At 47.0% G+C, this 16,227-nt stretch overlaps 1 protein-coding gene across 8 annotated transcripts in view; it reads right to left on the bottom strand.

Annotated features, from left to right (window-relative positions):
* MGAT5 (alpha-1,6-mannosylglycoprotein 6-beta-N-acetylglucosaminyltransferase) overlaps nt 1-16,227 on the bottom strand; it is a 374,609-nt gene that overhangs the window by 161,717 nt on the left and 196,665 nt on the right. For all 8 annotated transcript variants that reach the window (XM_066346312.1, XM_066346320.1, XM_066346314.1 and 5 more), the window contains exon 4: nt 845-921. In XM_066346312.1, coding sequence (XP_066202409.1) covers nt 845-921 — 77 coding nt within the window. The remainder of the gene's footprint in view (nt 1-844; nt 922-16,227) is intronic.

The raw sequence follows: 16,227 nt of genomic DNA, 5'->3' as shown, positions 1-16,227 counted from the left end.
TGGAGGAGAGGGCAGGGGCAGAGCTCACCCTGTGGCCTAAGCTCAGAGTCACTGGGCGAGGTCAGGATGACAGACACTCAGCTCCTGGATGATCCACACACACAGAGTGACAAGCTGAGTGGACGGAGGCCGAGGGACACACCAGGCAGCAAAGCCCAGGACAGGCAATGGCCAGGGGAGTTCTATCAGAAACAAGTGCCTAATGATACCCACGCATCAGAACCCCTCTCCCCGGAAAACAAGTTTCACCAGCTGTGGCACAGTGCCAGGAACAGAGACCATGCAGATGTTTCCAGGGCGTAGTCCCCTCCCTGACTGTCCTCCGGAATTGAAACTTTTCCTCTGGAAACTCCTGAACAGGGCAGTGGTCTTCCCAAGGGCAGGCCATATAAATACGATTTTTTAAAAATGTTAAGAATGGAAGAGTGGCCAAGTATCTTTGGGTATTCAATTGCAAATGCAAATGTGACATTTAAATGTCAATTTGGAGACCTCAGAGCAAGGCCTGGGGACAGGGAGAGAGAAGTTGGACACTAAATAATGGCAGCCCCTGTCACTGGCCCTTGAAGGATCACTGGCTAGACACTGGGAAGCAAGGGAGGCCGCTTCAAAGACACAGCGGGCCTGAAATGGACCAGGCTCTTTCAGTCTGACCAGGCGTAGTCGTTGTTGGCTAACCCCATGGAGTTGGCGTGAGCAGGTAAGGGTTGTCATGGCCACAGCCCCAAACAGGCAGCATTAAAGCAGCCCTTAAATGACTCCCCCTTAAAGGGCTCGCTCCCGCTCTCAGGAAGGGTGTGTTAGTGCAGACGGGATGAATACACACACATCACTTTGGTCTTACCTTGATTTTCCCCTCACAGTGGGGGTAGCCATCCATAGGAGGCAATACACATTTTTCTTGAGCTCCATTAATGATATCTGTAAAGGATGAAAAAGAACAAAGGATACCATGAAGTTTTTGAAACACAAATCTAACATCTTTGTAAGGAAGGGGCAGGGAGAGAAATAAAAAAGAGAAGTCAGTGCTAGCTATGCTCCGACCCCTGTGCCCCTGCAGCTGGCAGCAGGTCTGACTGGTCTGCAGCAAGGTCCTGACCTCAGGACAACACCTACAGGATGGCCAGAGACCTATGACATGTGTGGCCAGATGGAGAGGGTGCGCTATACCTGCCAGAGTGCTTGCATGGAAATCTGCAATTGGGAAACTGAGGAACCAAAGAAAGGAGCAGGAAACACAGCCATGGGGTTAGGAGGGCCCACTGGGCTGGCAGGGCCACGCTAGGCTGCGCCTGCAAACGGAGGTCATGGGCAGCTTGCTGAGACCTGCACCAGTGCTGCAGCAGCCGGCAGGACAGCGAGGCGAACAGAACTACTGTGCAGACGGAGGTCATGGGCAGCTTGCTGAGACCTGCACCAGTGCTGCAGCAGCCGGCAGGACAGCGAGGCGAACAGAACTACTGTGCAAACGGAGGTCATGGGCAGCTTGCTGAGACCTGCACCAGTGCTGCAGCAGCCGGCAGGACAGCGAGGCGAACAGAACTACTGTGCAAACGGAGGTCATGGGCAGCTTGCTGAGACCTGCACCAGTGCTGCAGCAGCCGGCAGGACAGCGAGGCAAACAGAACTACTGTGCAGACGGAGGTCATGGGCAGCTTGCTGAGACCTGCACCAGTGCTGCAGCAGCCGGCAGGACAGCGAGGCGAACAGAACTACTGTGCAAACGGAGGTCATGGGCAGCTTGCTGAGACCTGCACCAGTGCTGCAGCAGCCGGCAGGACAGCGAGGTGAACAGAACTACTGTGCCGGGGAGCAAAACGCCACGTGGTCTATCTGGGAGTTGGAGCCTCTTACAGACACAGTTCTTAAATTTCCTTAAAGAGCTCCTTACTGCTTCAAATATTTCCTCCCCAGCAGCTCCCTTCTTACTAGCTGGCTCAAGTGGACCCCTATTCCTTGTGACTATGGAGGCAAAACAAAAAGAATGCCTTTAAGAAGCTTACAGTTCAGTAGGGAACAATGAACAACAGAGGAATAATTAAACAATCGAACAGCAGCATGGGAGACATTATGTTCGGGCAGGGCAAGGGAAGGACGCCCATCCCCGGCTAAGAAGGCTTCCTGGATCCAAGGACAGCTTCGCTGAGGTGTGAGGGTGAGTAGGAGCGAGCCAGGCAGAGGAACAGGGTAGGCTGGTGTCACGGACTGAGGTGGTTCCAAATGCTGGAACGACAGAGAGGTACTGACAGCTCTGAACTTGAACAGCAGGCAGCGCGCAAATTGGAAGGGCCTCAAGCACCAGAATGAAGACTGGTCCTCATGCTAAGGGCACGGCAGAGCTCCGAAAGCTTGCACGGAGGGAATGGTTGTGGTCAGACTTTTTATTTAGGAATGATCATTTTAGCTGGACATTAGAACAACCCTAATCCTACATGCTTCTCTTTTTGGATCTACTTTATTTTCTAGATCTACTAGGAAAATGTCACCATTACTTGCTGCTGACAGTTTTCTATCCATACAAAGTACGGATGAGAAATTAGATCCCACACCACACTATCATTGGACAGTGGTATTTAAGTGATGTTGCTGGCTACAGGGCTAACAGAGGTTGGTGCGAAAGGGGGTTTTAGCTGTATCTTTCCCTTAAAAACCAGTGCTTTTGACACTCTGAAACGGAGATGTTTTTGTCATCCTGATTCAGTATATTCAATGAGCATTCCACTTGCTCAGGATAATTAGAGCATAAAATCAATATCCTCCCTAGCACAGTTAACATGGGAAGTACTTAGTTTGTCAAAGCCTGTTTCTCCATGTATGAAATCGGCATAAATATATCTCTATTTCATCCAGCTCTTATTTAATATGTTAACATGTATAAAAAGTCTGGCACTTCTAACAACTGATAACACAGACCAGAGCAGATGCTTAAAAGTTGGCATTTGCTATGTAATTGGTCACAACTGTCACCCACTATATCTAGGAAAGTGATATTTCAAATGCATAGCCACTTCTGGAAATGCATGAGCTCTCTGTCACGGACTTGTAAGGGAAACACCAACTTCAGAACCCACTTATCATACGGACTTCCTCACCGAAGAACAGAGCTGCTTTTCAATGACTACTGTTCCTATCATCATCTTTAGCTTGCACTTGCTGAGCAACATTTACCAAGCAGATAAAAAGCAGCAGCAGAGGTTCCAAAAAATTAAGCTGAGTCTAAAACAGCTGGGAGCTGAGGTAATCAGACATTGAAGGGGATGCTCAGGGTGAAATGCCCCCTTCCTTCACACACTACTCAAGTTCCACATGCTTAGAGCCAGAAGTCACCAAAACTAGAAGCTACTGAGTTGAAGGTGTACTGTGTGAGGTGAAGAGAAATTACCAGGTGGTAAAATAAACGAACAGGTCCATGAAGGTCTACAAGCAAACCCTGCTTGCTGCCCGTTTGGGTCCTCTTCACTAGGAGCTTTAAGGAATAAAAATGTCATGCCAAGGGTCAGCACACACTGCCCATAGATGGTAAATATTTGAGGCTCAGCAGGCTCCACGGTGTCTGTCACAACCACCTACTGTGGACTGCACCAGGAATGCAGCCACAGACAACGGGGGAAAGAACGGGCATGGCCATGTTCTAATAAAACCTTATTTGCAAAAACAGGCACAGACCTCTATGCTTGCAATGCTAAGCCCGTTCCAAAATGAGGATTCTCATTTCTGCTAAGACCTGTTGAAGTGACTTTTTAAAGGACATCTGCAGGCATCCTCTGCCAGAAATGCCCTTCCTCACCCCCTTCTGCCTTCCACCCTTTCTTCACCAGTTAAAACCCCTCCACTTGTAACACCCCCCCCCCCACCTCCCACCCAGGCTCAAGCATCATCCCAATCCTTCCCTCCCATGTCCAATCAGGACTTAGTGCTGCCCTCCTGCTAATGTCTCTCCCCTGGCTGTGAACAATCGTGCTGTTTCATTTGTCCATCTGCCCTCCTAAGCCTTGAGGACTTTATGGGAAGGCAGTCTTTGTGCTCCATCCCCAGGCCCTTGCTAAGTGCTGTCTGACTGAAGAAACACACCATGTCCCGGCACCCTGGGCCTGGCTCTTCGCTCAGGGAGAATGAGACTGAGCTGAGATCCTGCTAGGCTAGGGGTTATACTGCTGCTCCAGCTGGCAGTTTGTCAACTAATCCAACAGGGTCTCCTCAGCAGTCCCGTTATCTCATGATGCATTATCTATTTAGTTACACAGTGATGGGTATGAATTCACAATGACTTCCAAAAGTTCAGTTTAATGGCCCGAGGCCCTGGTGTGGGAGAGATCTGTGAAAGGGAGGACTGGACAGAGCCACCGTCCCGGTGGGCAGAGCTGCTCCCTGCACCCCTGGACCAGGCCCTCCAGCTGCACCCCCTGGACCAGGCCCTCCAGCTGCACCCCCTGGACCAGGCCCTCCAGCGTCTCCCCCTGGACCAGGCCCTCCAGCTGCACCCCCTGGACCAGGCCCTCCAGCGTCCCCCCCTGGACCAGGCCCTCCAGCTGCACCCCTAGACCAGGCCCTCCAGCGTCTCCCCCTGGACCAGGCCCTCCAGCTGCACCCCTGGACCAGGCCCTCCAGCGTCTCCCCCTGGACCAGGCCCTCCAGCGTCTCCCCCTGGACCAGGCCCTCCAGCTGCACCCCTGGACCAGGCCCTCCAGCTGCACCCCTGGACCAGGCCCTCCAGCTGCACCCCCTGGACCAGGCCCTCCAGCTGCACCCCCTGGACCAGGCCCTCCAGCTGCACCCCTGGACCAGGCCCTCCCGCTGCACCCCTGGACCAGGCCCTCCAGCGTCTCCTCCTGGACCAGGCCCTCCAGCTGCACCCCCTGGACCAGGCCCTCCAGCGTCTCCCCCTGGACCAGGCCCTCCAGCTGCACCCCTGGACCAGGCCCTCCAGCTGCACCCCTGGACCAGGCCCTCCAGCGTCTCCCCCTGGACCAGGCCCTCCCGCTGCACCCCCTGGACCAGGCCCTCCAGCGTCTCCCCCTGGACCAGGCCCTCCAGCGTCTCCCCCTGGACCAGGCCCTCCAGCTGCACCCCCTGGACCAGGCCCTCCAGCTGCACCCCCTGGACCAGGCCCTCCAGCGTCTCCCCCTGGACCAGGCCCTCCAGCTGCACCCCTGGACCAGGCCCTCCAGCTGCACCCCCTGGACCAGGCCCTCCAGCTGCACCCCCTGGACCAGGCCCTCCAGCGTCCCCCGCTCTGGAGGACTTTCAGCTCCTCTCTAAGGGACTGCTCCCCACGTTGTGTCATCACAACAATAAAGAGGCAAAAAGCAATGTTTTCATTAGTTTTTGTCCACAGGATACTTTCCTACTAGTGGAAAAACTTTCAATTTGAGTTTGATTGAAAATCAGAACTTCAGGTTAAAGCTACTGCCTCCTGGGGGCACTGTGCTTACTGAACACAGGCCCAAAGGAGACAGGACTCGGCCAGGGTGGTTACCGGGACCTTCTCCCCGCTGCTCCCCCTGCGCCCTCAGCATCCCAACTTTTATTAAACAGGGAGGGGGGCAGATGTTAAGGAAAGCAATGAGCTCAGCTCTCCCCTGTGCAGGATTCAGCCCCACCCTTCCTCTCACATTCCAGCCCGCCCTTGCTCTCACCGAAAACTTCCCTCTGGTATTGTCAACCAGGCATTACGCAAAAGGCAGGTGACCTAGCTGTGCAAATTCTGCCGGTTCATCAGTCACCAGCACCCGCACAACGTAGGAGGGGCTCAAATACTGAGTCTAATCTAAGAGGACACTTTCTGTTACCAAAAGCGCTTGTTTCTGGAAGAAAATATGTACAGCAGAAGCAGCGAAAGATATCATAAACACGTCCTGAGTGGGGTGTTGCTGTCAGGTGTGGAGCCAGAGTCTCCTGACAGTCCTACGAAGTAAGCATGCAGGCCTGAGAGACGGCACGAGAGCGACCCTGGCATTCAGACACACATTCAGAAGCCACAAAGACAGGCATGTGGAATCAGACACACACTTTCTTTCACTCATGCTTCCCTCTGCCTCTGAGGAAGCAGGGAAGCGAGGAGCGAGGAGGGCGGGGAGGGCAGAGGTAACGATGTTCTCAGAGGCACAGGGAGAACACAGAGGCAGATACAGAGACTCGGGGTGAATGATGGTAACTGTCCTCATTATATTACCTGTTTTTCTAAAGTGCTGTCACAGACATTATCACACTGTACATTAACCGCATCCTCCTGAGAAAGGAAGACAGTAAACTATCTCATAGTTTGGAAAAGAGAAAGTTTAAAACCCTCAGTGTCTACTTCCAAACTCTGCCTGCAATCACCTGGAACATCTCTCAAAAGCCTGCTGTTTTCCTTGTGCTGAAAATGTCAACGCTGTATCGTTGAAAGACTTGGTCTATGCCCACCAGGAGCTCATTCCAGTATGGGGGAGGGGACCACATACAACAGCAGGAAACAGCCCCTGGGGACAACACTCCTGGAAGGCACGACAACCACCCTCAGTGCAACGGCCGGTGCCCAGGACAGCCACCCTCAGTGCAATGGCCAGTGCCCAGGACAGCCACCCTCAGTGCAATGGCCGGTGCCCAGGACAGCCACCCTCAGTGCAATGGCCGGTGCCCAGGACAGCCACCCTCAGTGCAATGGCCGGTGCCCAGGACAGCCACCCTCAGTGCAATGGCCGGTGCCCAGGACAGCCACCCTCAGTGCAATGGCCGGTGCCCAGGACAACCACCCTCAGTGCAATGGCCGGTGCCCAGGACAGCCACCCTCAGTGCAATGGCCGGTGCCCAGGACAGCCACCCTCAGTGCAATGGCCGGTGCCCAGGACAGCCACCCTCAGTGCAACGGCCGGTGCCCAGGACAGCCACCCTCAGTGCAATGGCCGGTGCCCAGGACAGCCACCCTCAGTGCAATGGCCGGTGCCCAGGACAGCCACCCTCAGTGCAATGGCCGGTGCCCAGGACAGCCACCCTCAGTGCAATGGCCGGTGCCCAGGACAGCCACCCTCAGTGCAATGGCCGGTGCCCAGGACAGCCACCCTCAGTCAATGGCCAGTGCCCAACAAGCATCTGGCACACTGGCAACTCCACAGTATACATATTTGTTCAACAAGTGAATGAACAAAAGGTAACAAAGGAATGAAGAGCCTAAGGCAGAGAGGTGAGGAGAGGAGAAAATGTGACAGGGAAAATGCAGTAGGAACCACATTAAACACAGCTGAAGGAATTTGGGTCCAACATAAGGAAAATGGTAGGACCAGGCAGCGGGCAGTGGTGAGAGTCATTCTGATGCAAGAAGGGAAGTGGCCCGTCCCCACGTTACTGACATTCACACCTTATTAGTATCTAAAAATAGTGGCTTAAAGTTTTATGAGATATATTTTTAAAATTTTTTATTTATTGAGTTTAGAAAGAAAGGGAGAGAGAGAGAGAAACATCAATTTGTTGCTCCCCTTATTTATGCATTCATTGATATATTTTTTTAATCTATAAAGACTTACTTTGTGGCTTAACATATGGTCTCTTCTGAAAAATATCCACGTGCACTTAAGTAGAATGTGTATTCTGTCGTTGCTGGATAGAGTGTCCTAATTTTACCTGTTAGATCTTGTTAGTTTTCTGTTTTTGTTTTTTTAACTGATTTGAGAAAGAGAGAGGGAGGAAGTGAGAGAGAGGAGAGAGAGAGATAAGAAGCATCAACTCATGTTGCGTCACTTTAGTTGTTCATTGATTGCTTTTCATATATGCCTTGATGGGGTGGGGGACACTCAAGCTGAGCCAATGACCCCTTGCTCAGGCCAGTGACCTTTGGGCTAAAGCCAAAGACCTTGGGATCATGTCAGTGATCTCACACTCAAGCCAGAGACCCCATGCTTAAGCTGATGAGCTCATACTCGAGGCGGTAACTTCAGGGTTTTGAGCCTGGGACCTCAGTGTTCTGGGCTGACACTCCATCCCCTGCACCACCACCAGCTAGGCTCATCAGCTGATCCGGGCTGACACTGTATCCACTGCACCACCACCAGTTAGGCTCATCAGCTGATCCGGGCTGACACTGTATCCACTGCACCACCACCAGCTAGGCTCATCAGCTGATCCGGGCTGACACTCCATCCCCTGCACCACCACCAGCTAGGCTCATCAGCTGATCCGGGCTGACACTCCATCCCCTGCACCACCACCAGCTAGGCTCATCAGCTGATCCGGGCTGACACTCTATCCACTGCACCACCACCAGCTGATCCGGGCTGACACTGTATCCACTGCACCACCACCAGCTAGGCTCATCAGCTGATCCGGGCTGACACTCCATCCCCTGCACCACCACCAGCTAGGCTCATCAGCTGATCCGGGCTGACACTCCATCCCCTGCACCACCACCAGTTAGGCTCATCAGCTGATCCGGGCTGACACTGTATCCACTGCACCACCACCAGTTAGGCTCATCAGCTGATCCGGGCTGACACTGTATCCACTGCACCACCACCAGTTAGGCTCATCAGCTGATCCGAGCTGACACTCTATCCACTGCACCACCACCAGCTGATCCGGGCTGACACTGTATCCACTGCACTACCACCAGTTAGGCTCATCAGCTGATTCTTGTATATGCTCTGACCCAGATTAGAACCCACAACCTTGGCATATGGGGACGATGCTCTTACCAACTGAATTAACTGGCCAGGGCATGAGATAAGATCTTAATAAGTCACATGTTAAATGCCCTAATGCATTTACAAGACAAATACAAGATCTACTGAGTACCATACAAGGGTGCCTTTATCTTTTAGCTTTTTTAAAGCATCACCAATTATTACCTATGCAGCACCATAAAACACTCACCTGCTACAAATTTATTTAAAGTTAATGATAACCACACCTCACTGCTGAACTAAAGGAGATGAAAAATATGTTTATAACAGTCAGATATCACCTGTAATCCCTATTCTGTTGAAAGCGAGAGAGAGAGAAAGAGAGGGAGAAGCAGGTGTTTGTGAGCCCACAAGAAGACAGCTACTTCAAAGTGAAAGTGGACCCTACCAAGACAGCCTCCTTCGTCAAGGCCTTTTCTGTACATTGATTATAGCAAGATTACAAGGGTTTGGAATTGCTTCTTTTTTAAGAACTTGTAGAACATAGTACCATAAATTTTACTTAGAACTGAACAGGCATCTGACAGGTTAAGGGTGTCTGATTCCTTAATCATCGCTATTTTAAAGGGAGGGGGGAAAAGAAGAAAAAGTAGGATTAAAAACCTCTCACAAATCTCCAAAAACATGACCATTTGTCTGCCCCAGGAAGTTTAGGAAACTGATTTCATTCTGTTCCTCTGCCAGCGCTAAGATAACCATCTTCATGAATGAAGGCTCAATTCAGCCCAAAGGGACCCCACAGATATTTCCTCTCAGCAGATAAAGGGTCTCCAGTGATCCTGTTTTGTGTGTAGGACAAGGCAGTGCTTCTCTGGGAACACCTGAGAGAAGCACGCGGCCCGCTATCAGATGGCCCCCGAGAGCACCCACAAGCGCAGGCCGCAGTCCAGGCCCTCCGCACCAGCCAGAGACCGGCTCGGGCTCTGCGCTCAGCCGGGGGCCGCCTCCTGCCAGCACCTCTATCAGTCGGCCTCGCCTCAGGACAGCACTCAGCACGGTGACATATCATTTCACATTAAAAATGACCTCACCACTCATTCTCAGCTTGGCCAATATTCGCTTAGGGCCACTTTACATTGACAATATGAAAAAAGTGATTTAATTTCTATAACTGAGTCAAGTACACGTATCTCAGCGCCAGGGCCCATCAAAGGCGCTGGGGAGCCGAGCCGGCAACAGGTGAGGCCGCTCTCAGACCCCTAGGGAGGCGTGCTGGGCACTTTCAAAAGCTGTTTGTATTTCATTGTTTCTGTTTTGATTTTAATCTAAGAAGCTGGAAATGCAATCATTGTACCAAAAAGTTTTAGAGGTGCAAGGGACTTCTGTAGTCATATTAGTAAACCATTCACTTTTCCTGATTCATAGAATCATTGCTTAATTACATGAAATGCCTTGCTCATTTACTGATCAAACAAAATTTTTTAAGCACCTCCCATGTAGAAGGCATTCTACATGTTAAAATCTGTCTTCTTCTTTTTTATTTTCTGGTTTTTTGTGTTTTGTTTTTTTTTACAGAGAGAAAGAGACAGGAAGGGAGAGAAAGGGAGAAAGGAGATGAGAAGCATCAATTCATAGTTGCATCACTTTAGTTGTTCATTGATTGCTTCTCATATGTGCCATGACCAGGGGCTCAAGCAGAACTAGTGACACCTTGCTCAAGCCAGCAACCTTGAGCTCAAGCTGGTGACCTTGGGGTTTTGAACCTGAGATCTCAGTGTCCTAGGTCAATGCTCTATCAACTGTGCCACCACCAGTGAGGCAGGCCTCTGTCCTCTGAGTCAAGATTATTTCCACTACACTGTTTCTAGGTATTAAAAGGCATACAAGGCCCTGGCTGGTGGCTCAGTGGATAGAGCGTCAGCCTGGTAAGCAGACGATCTGGGTTCAATCTCTGGTCAGGGCACAGAGGAGAAGCAACCATCTGCTTATCTCCCCTTTCCCTCCCCCTACTCTCCCTTTTCCCCTCCCACAGCCAGTGGCTCGATTGGTTTGAGTGTGGCCCAGGGTGCTGAGAATAGCTCGGTTGGTCTGAGCATGTCAATCTCAGATGCTGAGGATAGTTCAGTACTTGAGCATCGGCCCCAGACAGGGGCTGCCGGGTGGATCCTGGCCAGGGTGCATGTGGGAGTCTTTCTATCTCCCCTCCTCTCACTTAAAAAAAAGGGAGGCATACTAATGCTATCACTACCACCTGCATGTGCTGCACAGGCGATCTGATGAGTAAACACTGAAGAATAAAATGACAACTTCTCACTCCTGTCTAAACAAGCACCTGCAAGGGCCTCATGCACCTGCTCGAAACCTGAAGCTGCAGTACTGCTTACATACAAACACTATGGGTATAAATAAAGTCACATTCAAGGCACATAGCTTCACAGTTATATGTAACTTTCCAAGAATGGAACTGAGATATAAAAAGAATGGAGTTGTGCGGATTGCCACAAACACACTGCCAAGGATAGCCAATGTCATAAAATTTTAAATCACAGTAATAGTCAAATAACCCTACATTATATGTTTTCCTTTGTCATACCCTCGGTCATTCATTTATTTTTTTCTTTTGCAGGATTAGGTACAAATAAAAATACTGAGGGTACAACAAAGGAAAGCATATATAATCTAATAAGCCAGCATTACTGAAGTTTTTCCTTTTGTTGGAGAACAAAATTAAAGAAGACCTAGAATTAAGATTCTCAGCAGAAGCAGCAGAGCCTGTAAGAATGTTGAATACACACAGACCACCCCTCCATCCCAATAAGGCCCCAGGCGCTGTTGTTAATAAAAGTATGTGAGAGCCCCATGAATGTGCAGGCAGAAAAGGGTGGTCACCTCACACCTAGACACACACATGTGGTGGGCAGAAAATGCTTGGGGTAAAATATCTGCTACCCATCACTAGTCATCAGGAAAATGCAAATCAAAAAACAATGAGATACAACTTCATCCACTGAAAGGGCTATAATAAAAAACTCAGGTAGTAACAAGTGTTGGCAAGGGTGTGGAGAAGTCAGAACCCTCAAACACCACTTGATAGGCATATGAAATGGTGCAGCTATTTTGCAAAACAGTCTATGCTTCCTTAACAAGTTATACAGAGTTACTATTTGACTTAGCATTTCCAATCCTAGGTATAGACTCCAGAAAGTGCAAAACTATGTCAGCACAAAAGTTCACAATAGCAATCAATATTCATAAAGGCCACAAGTTGAACAGTAGAAACAATTCAGAAGTTCAACAAATGAATGGATAGATAAAATGTGGCCCTTCCATGCAAAGGAATATTATTCAGCCATAAGAAGGAATGAAGTACTGATTCCTGCTACAACATGGGTAATCTTCGAAAAAATTAACCTATGTGAAAGAAGACAGTAACAAAAGACCACATATTATATGAAATGTGCAGAATAGGCAAATCTATAAAGATAGGAAGTAGAGTAGTGGCTTTTTAGGATTAAGGAAAAGGGAGGCTGAAAGGAGGGTGATGATCAATAATAGTTACAAAATTTTGTTTTAAGGTGATGAGAATGTTCTCAAACTGGTTGTGGTGATGGTTGAACAACTGTGTGAATATACTTTAAACTGTACACTTGGATTGGATGAATGAGTTGTATGGTATGCAAATTATAACTCAATAAAGACATTACAAAAACAAAAAACAAAAATCCAAACTCAAAACACCCTGTCACTGATACATTCAATAAATACTGCACTTAAACGAGCATCTGCAAATAGTGTGTGGATGAAATGTGTGAAGGGGATTTAGAGGTACAAACGTCCGGCTATAAAATAAGCAAGTCATGGGGCTGTAATATGCAGCATAGGGAATACAGTCAATGATACTGTAATAACTTTCTATCATGACCGATGGTAACTAGACTTACTGTGGAGAACATTTCACAATGTACATCATCACCACGATGTACCTCTAAAGCTAATAGGGTATCCAGTTATGGTAAATAAACATACCTGTCACTAAACTGGGAGAATGCTAAGTTTCTACATCAACAAAAGTAAAAGTTCACCAGTGCTGTATTTCCAGAAAATATATATACATATCTATTTCTGTATATAATATTTTTAAAAATTTATATACAGTACTGACAGGTTCTGATGCACCCTATGTTGTCAATTTAGACTTAAGAAAATATACTGAGAAGTAGGTGGCAGATATTAAACATTCATGACTGTTTATCTGCAAAACTACGTCATATTCTCCTTAGTGGCCTAAGGCGATTTTTACACCTGTTTGCCTTCTCCAGGAAGCAGGGTGAGGCACAGCCCTTCCTCACTGCCCCCTCCTCACACGCAGTTTCTGGGGAGAGGGAAGAAGCTTTATGTAGCTATCTTACTGTCACAGTGCCATGCCCCAGAACTTACAACACATGTATCTTTTTTTACCTTCTCAAACAAGTGGTTCAATTTTTCTTCTAAAACACACAGTTGAGTTAAGCACAGCCCATACATTTCTGACCCCTTTCTTATCAAACTGTTAGAGGTGCTCGGGGTTTAAATTTTGTTACAGAAACTAGGGAAATATATACAGTTTATGTGTGTGGTTACTGTTCGCAGTTCTTTCTTGAAACTGAAGAAGAAAGAAATATGGAGTTAATAATCGTAAAAGGCAGGCTATATCCCTAAGCTATTTTCATTATACAAACGGCCAAAAATAGGTGTTATTACACAATGCCCCCCTTTTGAATCACTGTCACAAGCTTTTTTGCAGCCGCTGAGAAAGGACTACCTACCAGAAGTCTGCAGGTAGTGAGAAAGCACTTAGATTATTCTTTTAATGGGAATCAAGATAAAGTTTTGTTTTTACTCTCTCATATGAACTGTGTTTTTCATTCTGTTTTGTTTGATCCTCCTTTTTCAGAATGGAAAAATAAATTTTAAGTTAATTTAGAGAATTAAGGTGACACCTTGACAAGAAGTTTTTGATTCTAGAAGAAGTAGAGAAAGAACAAAAAATAAGGCTGGAAGCACAGAATATTGAGAACACCCAAAAGTACACCCTTTGAGGACAACTGAAGGAAGGCTGAGAGCTACTCAATTCTTAGGTCTCATTTGATTTATACAGAGTTGCATCAAATCTATAAGCCCACTGGCATAAACCATACATGCTATGCTTGCTAGATATATCCTTGGCTAGGAATGTCTCTCAAAATCCAGGTCATCTTATTACTTAATTCCTTTTATCTCTCCCAGTCCTTAGCAGGTTTTTCTTCCCGTGAAAGGGGAAGCATGCCTGGTTTCAGAACATATAAATATGGACACTGGTCTCCAGCTTGTGAATTTGAGTAATGTGCATATTCTTAAATGTTACATGTTACCCTGGAATGCTATTCATCTACGCCATAGAAAAGGCTCATAAATGTATGGATGCAAGTTCTTTATAGTGTGAATCGCAAAGGTTTTCAAACCTGGCTATTTGTTTCAGGAAGGGGACTGTTCCCAGGAAGGGGTCTGGTTTTATGGCTTTGGTTTTTGAGTCAGTTCCTGGAGGCCTCTGATCCTGTGGTGGTAGAGTTACCACGTGAAGGTCTTCACCAGACACCATTCCACCATGTTAGTATCCAGAACACTACACTCACTCACTCCTCTCCAGCCATGGTGTCCAGGGCAGAGGGATAAATGCCATTAAAAACTCATTCTCATTGTCAATGGTTATTGTATCAATAGCATAAAAACAGTTGGCATAGATACCAAAGGACAGGAGGAAATCAGAGCTGTGGTAAGAAGTAACCCAGTTTTTTGACCAAGGCAGTCTGCTAAACTGCACTATTTGTGTGAGAACTACATGATCAATTTAATGTGGGGCTCTTTATAAATAAATCAAAGCTTAGAAATTTTCTTAAACTTTATTTACTGATTTCAGAGAGAGAGGAAGGGGAAGAGAGAGAGACAGAAATATTTATCTGTTCCTGGATGAGCCCTGACCAGGAAATGAACCTCTGTGCAGACAATGCTCTAACTAACCAAGCTATCCAGCCAGGGCAAAGCTGAGAAATTATACACTAGCAATGGCAGAGAAGCATATATTGAAATAATCTTCCCTCAGATAATTACTTACAACAAGACAATGAAGAGTAAGAAAAGGAGCCACTAGAAGAGGCTTGAGCTTTAAAAAGGGAAACCGCCCTGCGTCAGACCCACATTTGCATAGCTTGGCCCTGCGGGGATTTCCCTTCAGTGCGATGACGGCAAGTAAGTAGAAGGTAAGCAAATGCTCTAGTTTCAGAATTAAGTTTGCACAATCAGGGCAGCTAGAAATGGAGGTAGGGGTATCTCAAAATAATGGGAGCCAAAGAAAAGGAACTTCCAAATCCGCATATGAACTCCCTTAAAATTCTTGAATGATTCCATAATTAAACATTTGCAGGGAAAACTCCAAGGACATCTTTAAAGGTGTTTAGATATTCAATGTGGGTCAGTCAAAGTCTGAATTCTGACAAGTCAAAGAAGTCTGGTTAATATTTCGACTTTCTAATGAAATCCCAGCAAGACCTTGCATCAAGACAACACTTTCTAAGACGAGGGTAAAAAGTAAAATAACCATACCCAACAAAGCAAAAAACCAAGTCTTCATAAGTTTAAGGTGTTATGTCATTAATTTATCTGCTAGAACGAAAATCAACACTCCTCAAAGGAAGAATACAGGAAAACTACAATACAGCATTATAATGTCTAATACAGGGGTCCCCAAAGTTTTTACACAGGGGGCCAGTTCACTGTCCCTCAGACAGTTGGAGAGCTGGACTATAAAAAAACTATGAACAAATCGCTATGCACACTGCACATATCTTATTTTAAAGTAAAAAAACAAAACGAGAACAAATACAATATTTAAAATAAAGAACAAGTAAATTTAAATCAACAAACTGATCAATATTTCAATGGGAACTATGGGCCTGCTTTTGGCTAATGAGGTGGTCAATGTGCTCCTCTCACTGACCACCAATGAAAGAGGTGCCCCTTCCGGAAGTGCAGTAGGGGTTGGATAAATAGCCTCAGGGGGCTGCATGCGTCGGGCGGGCCGTAGTTTGGGGACTCTAGGTCTAATACATAATAAAGAATTACTAGATATGAGGAAAAACAGAAAAATATGAACAAAAATCCAGAAAATCTATATATAAATAAAAACATGTCCCAAGATGATATAAATATTGAAATTGACAGAAAATTTTAAAAAGCTATTATAAATATAATTTTAAAAGGGAAAGAACAAAAAAAAATCCAGAATTAAAAAGTTTATCATCTAAAATGAAAAATCCTCTGATGAGAATTGATGACAGTTTGGAGATGGCAGAAGAAAGGACCAATGAACTTTAAAAAATGGAAATTATTCAATTTGAAAAACAGGACAATAAAAGTAAACCTAGATTCAGGTTGCTAATATTTTAAGAAATTTTGTGTCTGTTCATAGGAACCCATTACCTGTATTTTGATTTATTTGTGATGTGTTTGTCTACCTTTGGTGGGCAGGTAATACTGAACTCACAGAATGTGCTGGGATATGCTCCTTTCACCTCTATTTTATGAAGAGTTTTGAAAGATTGGTCTTATTTCCTCTTTA

This window comes from Saccopteryx leptura, chromosome 7 (genome assembly GCF_036850995.1).
Source record: "Saccopteryx leptura isolate mSacLep1 chromosome 7, mSacLep1_pri_phased_curated, whole genome shotgun sequence".
Taxonomy (NCBI): Eukaryota; Metazoa; Chordata; class Mammalia; order Chiroptera; family Emballonuridae; genus Saccopteryx; species Saccopteryx leptura.
Note: the sequence above shows the minus strand (reverse complement) of the source record. Positions and strands in the feature narration are given on the sequence as shown.